General features: G+C 45.9%; 1 protein-coding gene across 3 annotated transcripts in view; it reads right to left on the reverse strand.

Moving 5' to 3' along the window:
- Positions 1 to 4,670, reverse strand: part of LOC111153340 (neogenin 1) — a 238,894-nt gene extending 234,224 nt beyond the window's left edge. For all 3 annotated transcript variants that reach the window (XM_022512319.1, XM_022512321.1, XM_022512320.1), the window contains exon 1: positions 4,544 to 4,670. In XM_022512319.1, coding sequence (XP_022368027.1) covers positions 4,544 to 4,670 — 127 coding nt within the window. The remainder of the gene's footprint in view (positions 1 to 4,543) is intronic.
- Positions 4,671 to 10,703: the final 6,033 nt, after the last annotated feature.

Genomic DNA, 10,703 nt, shown 5'->3' on the forward strand with positions numbered 1-10,703 from the left:
CCAGATGCTTCTGATACACTAGGTACACAAAAGGTAAATAAGAAAAGTCCCAATCTTCAAGAGGTCCAGACAAGTTGAGGAGTCAAGAAAGTAAGTGACGCGAGACTTGGAAAGTTAGAAGTACTTGGAAAGCGATGAGAACACAGCTAATAACAACTCTAACTCTCTTTGGGCAGGGGAATAGCAGAGAAAAACTCACTGAACGATGAACAGGAATCTCAGTAGACAAGGTGAGAAGTGGAATTAACAGGAAGAAAGGACAAAGAAGAAGAAGAAAAAGGAGAGGGGGAGGGAAAGGGGTGGAGAAGCAGCAGCAGCAGGAGGAGGAGGAAGAGGAGGAAGGACAGCATGTCAGAGGCATGGGGACAGGAAGCTCTGCAACGAACCCAAAGCGGTGGAACACCAGGTACACACATTAGAGGTGCCAAGAGATGAGGCTTCAAATTCAGGGTGGGAGAGGCCAGTGGTAAAGAACACAAAAGGCCTCACGATCCTCATGCCAAGGACTCTGACACTCAAGCTGTGGAACACTAATAAGATATTTTAAGTAGAGGGGCACCTGGGTGGCTCAGTGGGTTAAAGCCTCTGCCTTCGGCTCAGGTCGTGATCCCAGGGTCCTGGAGATCGAGCCCCACATCAGGCTCCTGCTCGGCAGGGAGCCTGCTTCCTTCTCTTTCTCTGCCTGCCTCTGCCTACTTGTGATCTCTCTCTGTCAAATAAATAAATAAAATCTTAAAAAAAAAAAAAAAGATATTTTAAGTAGATGTATGGCATACTCAGAAAAGGACATCGGAAAACTCATTCCTGCGGGAAGACAGATGTCTGGAGGGTAAGAGCAGAGATAGAGATGAATTACAAAGCTACTATTGTTAGTCTAGGTGGGGATGATGATGAAAAGTTTCAGATTCAAGAAATATCTAGGCGGTAAAAATCAAATAGAAGTATGGGCTATAAGAATGAGAGAAAGGGGAGAATCCAGGATGACTTCTAGATCTCAACTTGGGTGAATGGCGCACAGAGATGCCCAAAATAGGTAATGCAGGAAGACAAGTCTATGCAATCATTCAAAAATGTGAGAGCCCAGGGCCAGGAATTGGTTTGTTATTGTCTACAGAAAGGGGATGAGTGAAGGAGGAGGGAAGGGGAGCAAAAATGAGTTTACCTTTGTTCTTGTGTAACATAAGGTGCCTATTCAGAGAAGCTACTGAATGGCACATAAAGAAGAGTGGACTAGGAGAGTCATTAGCTTACAGGTAGCAATAAAGACAAGACAGGAGATCATCTTTGATGCCAACATTTAATAAGGGAGTGAAAGAAAAGCCTGAATAACAAACAATGAACTGATCACAAAAGATGAATTAACAGAGTGATGCCCAAAAAGGTGAGAAAAGGGGGAAAAAATCAAGAAGAGTGGGAAGGTTGAAAATTAAAGTTAAAAGTGCAGCATAAAGCGGTGTTTACTGGCAAAAGTTATTCAAAACGGGAACAGACCACCCTGTGAGGTAACAAATCACATCAAGTCAATGATTCAGACAGAAAGTGTCATCCATGTGGGATGTTGACAAGGGGATTGTTCCCGTAAAGGAGAAATGTAGCTACAGTACACCTAGCTACGGTACACGCCTGAAGACTAGAATAAGGTTAGCCTCACCATCATTACAACATTTCCCCAACACTTTTTTGCATTCTGACCAAGGAACAGAATATTCAATTACTCTAGTAAAGTTTTTTAAAAGGTTTCTACATATTTCATGTAACTCATTAAAAAAACCAACACAAGATTAAAACTTCACTAATTCTGCTCTTGGCATATAGAAAGTTGCTGAAGAAACTGGAAATAGCTCATCTGGTCTACTTTTTTTTTTTTTTTTTTAAGATTTTATTTATATATTTATTTGAGAGAGAGAATGAGGGAGAGAGAGCATGAGAGGGGTAACGTTAGGGAGCCTGATGCAGGACTTGACCCTGGGACTCCACAATCATGACCTGAATAGAAGGCAGTAGCTTAACCAACTGAGCCACCCAGGTGCCATCTGGTCTACTTTAAATTCAAACTGATTTCAGCTGACCCCTCAACACTGACTTCCCTACTTTTCCCATTCTTGCATCTCATTTCTACCCCATCACCATTCCTTAGCCCTCACTCTGATTAGAGAAGCCTTGCACAGCACAGGCAGGCTGCTCTGTCCTGACTTCTTTCCCGAGGTCCCTACTCATTTTCTCAGAAATCTTCCCCTCCTTCCTTCCTAAAACCAGCCAGTGTGCCTAATCACTTCCAACCCTCTACAGCCAACCATTTTCCATCACTAGTTCATCTCCCTCCTTTGTCCTCCTCAAAGTCTACCCTAAACTGGAAAACCACTACATTTATCCCACTGTCCCACACCTTATTTTTCTCCCTTTTCTACCAAATACCTCCATCACCCTACCACCTACTCACTGTAATCCCCCACAGAAAGGTTTGAGTCTACCCGTCCACAAAAATAAAAAATTAAAACCACTGACAAACGACACAGAATCTACCGACCCCTTGTTTCAGTTGCCACTTACTCAGTTCTCAGTTCCCTCCATCTCCCTGCAGCTTATGACAGAACTGACCGGCCCCTTCTTATTGCAGAAATGAGAAATAAAGCAGGATGGCATATGCAAAGTACTCTGAACCAGGAATCAGATATGTGCTCTAATCCCTACTTATACCACTAACTAGCTGTGAGCCTCCCCACCTCCAGCCCGCCTCCCCCTTCAGATCTCACTTTTCCGACACCCAGACTAGATTGGGTCCTAGCAGTATACCCTTTCTCAAAACCCATTCTTCTTCTTTCTAGTGCTTAATTACATAATTGGTAGTTTAACGGCTATCTTTTCTACCGACTCACCAGACTGGAAGTTCCATGAGGGCCGGACACACATTTAAGCAATGTCTGCACCCCACCGTCACAAAATAAAAGCCTTCAATTGAATCAGTGTTGAAATACATGTTTCAACCACTTCTAAGAGACTGCTTACATGACTTTTATTAACCTAATAAAATTACTGGCATTTTATTTACTTACAGAATTACTGACAAAATTCTAAAGAACCTCCACCAATTACCTAAAACAAACATAATAGGAACTACATATAAAATTAAGAGTGAGGAGGAATCCTTCTTCCAAAATAGTTACATTTCTCTTGCCCATCCACAAAAATAGAAAGGGTGGATCAGTAATCCTACATTTCAGGCCCAAAATGTGTATTCTAACCCAGGTACAGGCTGAATGTGCCAAGTGCAGGTTTGATACTAAAACGCTATTATTTATTTATCGCTGTTTAGATAAAGCCCACTGGTATTCAGGTTTAAAGCTTTTCTTTTGAGCTAATAACACTCTGCAAGAAAATCAAAAGAAAGTTTATCAGTCAAGTTACATTTGCAGTGTGATTTTAAGTATTATTCAGTATGAATCCGAAAAACAAGTAAAGCCTGGGGGTTAAAAGCTGCCACTGTGCCTGATCAGATGACGTTCAAGTGCAAAAATTTCAGATCTCATACTAGTAGGTGAGAGTTTTGTCAAGTTTTACAATACACCACCTTGGTCAAACAATTTAGCCAGATTACATGCTAATTTGCCCTTCAACTGCTGAATGTGTCCCGCTCAACTACCCTGTAACGTCTTCTAACAGGCAGGCTTGGCGTCTGTTCATTGGCCTCCTTAAACAGGGACACAGGTAATTTCAATAATCTATGATATTTAAAAATAACACCTGAAAAGGGCTTTTCGGGCTAAATATATACATTGCCACTCGGAAACATAAAGTACTTAAAATCCGATGCTCAGACAATTCCCTAGGTTAAGAGCAGTTACCAGGCTGTAAATAGAGTTGTAATCCCCAGGAAAGAAGCAACATTTCATAACGGAAACACTAACAGATAAAATCAGTTGGAGCGGTTCTCCAAGGCGCCCTCATCATTAAGTCAACACTAGCGGTTGTGAGGGGGCAATTGTGCCCCTCAGACACCCTCTCTCTTCCGCAGCCTCGGGGCTACCATCCCCGCACGAGGTGTCCCTCGAGATCTGCCAGCGCTTTCCTGGGACCTCAGCAGGGAAATCCCTAGCCAGGGAATGCGGAGTTCTAGCACCCCCTCCCCCTTCCTTTCCTGAAAATTAATGAATTGGCCGTGCGATTGTTTATTTAATGAGGTGTGTAGTGGCCTCTACTGGTGCTTGTGTGAGCACAAGAATGTCCCACTCTTACAAGTGGGATGAGCCTGGGGGAGGGGAGGGAGGCGAGGGGTGAACCTGCCTCCGGGTACAAAGCGCAGAACTAGACCCGGGAGCCCCCGACGCGCCCCCGCGGCCGCCCCTCCCCCGGCGGCACCCTCGCCCGCCTACTTCACTCTCCACCCCGCGCTACCCCCTTTCTCTTGGGCAACCCGAGCCGAGGCAGAGAAGTTCCTGCACGTTTCCTCCAGGATCCTAAACAAAAACACCGCAGCCACCGGTGCGGTGCGGGTGCCGCGCCCCCGCCCCCACCCCGCGCCTCCGGGGCCCGCACCCCCGCTTACCTGGGGACTGCGGCGGGGAGCCGCTCCTGGCGGCCGCGGTGGGCGCCGGACGCCCAAGCAGCAGCAGGCAGCAGAGCCAGAAGGAGGAGGTGCTGAGGAGTCGCCGGGCTCCCCGCTCCGCCGCCATCTCTGCCCCGCGAGCGGCGGCAGCGGCGGCGGCAGCGGCGGCGCCGCGGAGCCCTCGCCTCCTTCCCTCCCGCGCGCCTCAGCCGGTCCCTCGCTGCAGGCTCGGCTCCCGCGGCCGCCGCCGCCACTGTTCCGCCCGGCCCGGCCCGCGCGGCCCCTCTCGCGGGAGGGGAGACTCGGGGGCGCCTCCCTCCTGCAGGGGGGCGGAGAGGGGAGGAGAGCAGAGAGGGGGGAGAGTCAGTACATTCCGGGCCCGGGTTGAGTCGGGGCGCGGGGGGGGGGTCGGTCTCCAGGTTCCAGGCGCCGCCACCCGCCGCCGACTCCGGCTCCACACACCAGCTCGAGGGGGGCGGAGACCGCAGGCGGCGGGGGTGGGGGGCGGGGGCCCGGGGCGCGCACACCCGCGCACGCGCAAGCGCGCGCCTCCCTCGCCCGCTCCCCCTCGGCTCCGTGCGCGGCCCGCCCCCGCTCCAATCCCGGCTGCCGCCTAGCCGGCCGCGGCGGCGCTCCCCTCCCCCTCCCCCCGGAGCCGCGGACGGGAGCGGGGCGCGCGCGCCGGGCGCTGCTGCTGGCGTCAGGGAAACCCCGGAGAAGCGGATCCTCCTCCTCCTCCCCGCAGCCGCCCGCTAGTCGCAGCCCCTCGTCCATGCGCACCCTAGCCGCGGGCTCCTCGCCCCAGGGAGAAATCGCCCCCTTTCTCACCTCCCCTGACACTTCGGGCTGCGGAGACTGGGGGCGCGAGGCGCTCGAAGCTCGGGCTTGTCCAGGAGGCCGGAGCGGGATCGCACCTCTCCTCAGCCTGGGCCCAGGGCCTCTATATAGGGCCTCAGAGGAAACCGAATGGCCTCCGGGAGGAAACCTGGGTGCGCAGAGGGTCGGCGCTGGGATTTATGTGCTCGCCAAAAACAATAGCGATCCCGCCCGGCTCTTGCTGGGACCTGGCGCGGCTCCCGTGGGAGGGGGCCCACCGCGCCGCCGCTGACCTCCGGCTTCCAGGCCGGGCCGCCCTCGCCGCGCGCTTCCCCGGGAAGGGCTGGGGCCCGCCCGGACCGCCGGGCTCGCGCCCCCACCGGCGTCGCTCGGCCCCGGTCCAAGGAAGCAGGGCGCAGACAAAGGTGCCCGGCGTCCACCCGTCCAGCCCGAGCCGGGACCGAGCCTGAGCCCGAGGGCGTCCCGGTGCTGATCCTCTAGCTGTAGCAGACCTTTTACCTATGCCTCTGCGGGGCACTTCGCTCTCTCGAATCTGGAGATGACGCGGTTCGCCGGTAAACCGGGAGCGAGAGGAATGGGATTTTGAACCCTTGGTCATCGTGAGGCAGCACCCAGGCTTCCCAGAGTTAGGGGAAAGCAGTTTGTAGTTACACTGCTGATGGGAATACTGCTAATTTTATAAACTACACCCATGGAAGAGTTAAGAAAATGTCTTTGTGTGGTTAATGCTGGAAGAGTCATGCCTTCCTTGTTCACATGAGTTGGATTTTTGTTCACTGCTCTGCATAGTCAATAACCAAAATGTGTTGCTTCCCACGAGAAGATGGCTATTTCTCTGATTTCCACATCCCTGCGTGCCTTCTCGTAATTATTTTCTTCAAATGTTTTCTTTTATTGGGAAGTGCCAAAATAAGCAATATAAGGTTTGCGTTAACATTAGGAGGGAAGAGCTCAGACTCCTCATGAAACCTCTTAGATCATCCAAACGGTGGGATTAGGAACCCTCATCCCAGTTCTTTGAAACAATCGACTCCTGAAAGAACAAACATGCTTATTGTTTTCCACCAGGGAAACCGTTTAAATATCTTTTTGTTTTGGTTAGAGTTGTTAACCAGCAAAAATATTTCGTAAATACCCCTGATTGACCTGTTAAATTAGAAATAGATTACCTCCCAATTACTTCACAAGTATTTGCTTAATTAACCTTTAATAATCACATCATGAATAATGTGATTATTCAGTTTTCTGAGATAATTAATGAGAAAAACCCTTTGGAAACTATAAATTGCCTCGCAAATGTTAATTTTCAGATATCTTTTTTAAGTCTGAAAATTTTTCATTGGTAAAACTGTAAAATGTATAATGTGACTTCTAAAATGAAGTTTAAGGAAGAACTATGGGTTGTGGCTAATAAAATATCAGACTGATTTTCATGTTTCATTTTTGTGAACTGTGCCACTAACTTCTCAGCCCATCATGTACATTGGAGTTAAGTCAAAAAGTTTAAAGCACTTTCTGTAAAATAGGGTGACTAAATCATGTATTTCTGACTTGTGATTAAATCACAATTTTAATTAAGCTCACTTTAATAAACCACTAATAGATGGAACCCCAAATGAAAAGTTATAGAGCCTATATCAGTTCAAGAAAAGTAACCCCAGGCACACACTTGAATTCAGATTCCTCCTCTTATTGCAATGTAACTGACATTGTAGATAGTCCCTCTAAAAAAATCAGCATTTGAATTCATTAACCTCTCTTCTCTCTACTAAGGCATCTCTGAGAGTTTTCCTTAAGAATCTTATTTATCATTTTCATCCTCCCAACAAGATTTTCAACTAATACTTCAATTCACATTTATACTGCTAATCAACATATTTTATGTAGTCTAAACTATTAATCTACAGAGATATATTAAGCCATTTGTGAAATTAACACTTTTTTCATCTAAGAGCATGAGGCCCATGTTCAAGGAATAGAGCACAAAGAAAGTTTTAGAGCAAAGAAAACAGACTGGCCTTTGTATGTTGGTATAAGTTATCAAAGTGCAGGCCAAAAATAACTAGACCAAATATTCTTGTGAAATTTATTCTAAGCGTACTTTGATATAAAAATTAAATGAAAAATTAATAAAGCCAATGAATATAAAACTTGGTAAGAATCGTATTCTCTGTAGTAAAAGGATTATTTTCCAACTTTAGAGAGGCAATATATTTCAGTGTTTAATTGCTGGCAGTAATTAGATTCTGTAGCTGATTCCCTGGCCGAATACCAGTATCCAAGGTAGCGAAGAAGAAAGCTAGCCCCCTGACTAGTAGGTCCGAATATAGAACAATTCCTAGACGCAGAAAATTTTAACTAGGAGTTACCCATGTAACTCATGTAGGCACAAGATTTTCTCCTACCCAAGTGTTGACATTTTCACACTCACCCTTTACATTTCACTAGGTAAGAATTTTTATTTCTCCCTTTCTCCTCCCAAAGCCACCTGTTCTAGAGAGCCGTCTCTGAATTAAGCCTAATTAAGAAGGCTATGTGCTCCTTAAGGACAAAGCCTACACAATATTAATTTTGCTCATTACACGTTGCTTAATCATATATCTGTAGTTCCACAACAACTTATTAATGCACCAAATATTATTGAAGATCTCTTTTTTGCCAGAAATTGTGCTGGGTGCTGAGATAAAATTATTCATTCGTTCATTTAATATTTATAAAACACCGTGTCTCATGCTCTGCCCTGTGTTCAAGGAACGCAATGGTGAGCCAGATAGACAAGGTTCCCAGTCTAGCAGGAAAGAGTTGTAACAAAGAAGTGTGAAGAATGTTATGGTAAGGAAAGATAAGGAGTGTGGGAAACAGTAAGAGCATCTAACCTGACTAAATTGTTTGTGGGGGCAGAGGGAGGGTGGGGTTGGGGAATTAGGGAAGAAGCATCAGTCTCTAAACTGAGCCAAAGATGAGTTAGCTATCCTGCAGTGAGAACTGACATCGGATTTGCATTTTAGAAGAATCACGCAGGCTGCTTCATGAAGTGTAGATTGGAAGGAGACAAGACCTACGAAACCAGTTCCGATTTTGTTCACAGTAGTCTGGGGAGGAGATGGAGGGGGCCTGGAGTAAAGCAGAGGGAGTTAAGAGAAGTGAGCAGATAAGAGAGAGATTTAGGAGAGAGATAGAAGCGACAGAGGTGTGTGTGGGAGACCGGAGGCGAGGGTGACTCAGATTTCAGTTTAGGCATTGGAATGAAGGTGGTGACATTCACTGAGAGGGGAATTAGGAAGAGGAGCAGATGGGAGGAAATGTGAGTTTAACTTTGGACAAGTTTAATTTAAAGTGCCTAAGGGACATCTAAGTAGAAGTGTCAGTAAACTGTTTGTTATTTGGGTCTGGGGTTTAGCAGGGAGAACTGGACAGGAGGTGAGTCATCAGCATGTACTATCTATGCCTAAATAGAAGACGCCTTTGAGTACAGAGCGTGCACCATTTTCCCAATTAAAATCCACCCGCAATAAAACTTTGTAGCCAGCTTAAATTTATGAACTTTTGAAGATGTAGATGAAATAATCAGAGATCTACTGATACTATTTAATGCATTAACTTAATTATACTTATATACTTTAAACTATTAATGAAATATAATCTAAAAAATGATTTTCTAGAAACTCTTCACAGGCTTTTTATCATCACCAGAGTCACATTTTGAGTCTCTGACACGGTTTCCCAAGACAGATTATCTTTACTTCCACCTCAATTTTTGACTTGATATGTGGCATTGTTGATATGTGAGATTGTGATATTGTGGCATTGATATGTGGCATTGTTGATATGTGATATTCTTGATATGTGAGAATTTTATTCCAGGTTACAGTATCTAGTGACACTACATCATCTATCCTATACCCATATTCATCTATATTTTTTCTATAATGACTCTTAAGGGCTTGTTTTCGAGCACATCCAACACTTGAAAATTTGAAGGTATCTCCCTGGAACTAATTTCTAAATTTGTGTAAGATTTCTTTGTTTCTTACCAATTCTGTCAGGTGGCTTCTATATGAACACAGAATGGATTTATTTCATGCTGCTGCATGTTCCCCCAAAGAACATTCTGATGTTCAAAATAATTGAGAGAACATCCAGTAATACGAAGGACTTTTTTTTTATGGTCAGAGTATAAGATGACTCTGTCTCTTCTAATTATAGTGGGGAGAGGACTGGGATTATACCCCAATATATACAGTAACGCCAAGAAGTGGTTGAGATTGCCACGGGAAAGTTTCAGACCAGAGAGGAAGATTTAGAACTAGGACTAAACCCGGGAACACCAACACATTTAAGGTACAGAAAAGAAAAAGAACTTGCAAAGAAAGAAACAGACGTATAAAAAGAAAAGCAGAAGCGTGTAGTGTCACAGAACCCAAGGGAAGAAAGTGCTTCAGGAATGCAGGAGTGGTCCATAGTGATGGAGAGGTCAAGTAAGGTAAGACCTGAAAGACATCTGTTAGATTTCCTGCTAAGGTGGTCATGGACAACCTTAACAAGAGCAGTTGCAGCAGAGAGTAAGGCCACCTGATTGCTATGGCTTGTCGCTGAGTATGAACAACTTTCCCAAGGTGTTTACTTATAATAGGAAGAAAGAGTTGGGAAGTCTAGAATGGATTTTGTTAAGAGAGGAGTGAAGTTAACTGCTGATCCAAGGATCCAATAGAGAGGGAAGTGTTGAAGATTCAAGAGAGCAAGGGGATAATTGATAGCTTTGAAACACTGTAGTAGATAATTTGGCAGCTGTCATTCAGCAAGGCCCATGATTATCTGACCTCAGTAGTCTCAAGCAACTGGCAATATGCAAAAAGGACTTCACAGAATAGAGTTACACCCTGGCCCTGTGGTTTTCAGGCAGCTTTCCGCTATATTTGAGCATGTGTCGTTCTTGTAACACCTTAATGAAGACTGGAAATAAGAAGCCACATCCTGACAATGGCTACCCAGTCCTCTCTCCTCAAAGGACACATGGCTGGGTCCCACCAGAAGCAGTCACCAAACAAGGCAGTCCAGCTTTCAAGCAAGAAAGACAGGATCTTTCTTTTTGGTTGCCAGCAACAGAAATCCAACACGAAATACTGTCTGAAGCAGAAAGAAATTTTATGGAAAGGACCCTGGAATCTCAGGACGAGGATGCAACCAGACCTCGGGAATGGAACTAGAAACTTGAGTGCTTTATAGAACCCAGAAAATCATCTTTTGGAAAGTCTCATGTCTCCGCCCTTCTTTCTGAATCTGCCTCCGTTTCACATCTGTTGCACAATGGCTCTGTGTCCTA

This window comes from Enhydra lutris, unplaced genomic scaffold (genome assembly GCF_002288905.1).
Source record: "Enhydra lutris kenyoni isolate GAN:26980312 unplaced genomic scaffold, ASM228890v2 scaffoldscaffold31, whole genome shotgun sequence".
Lineage (NCBI taxonomy): Eukaryota > Metazoa > Chordata > Mammalia > Carnivora > Mustelidae > Enhydra > Enhydra lutris.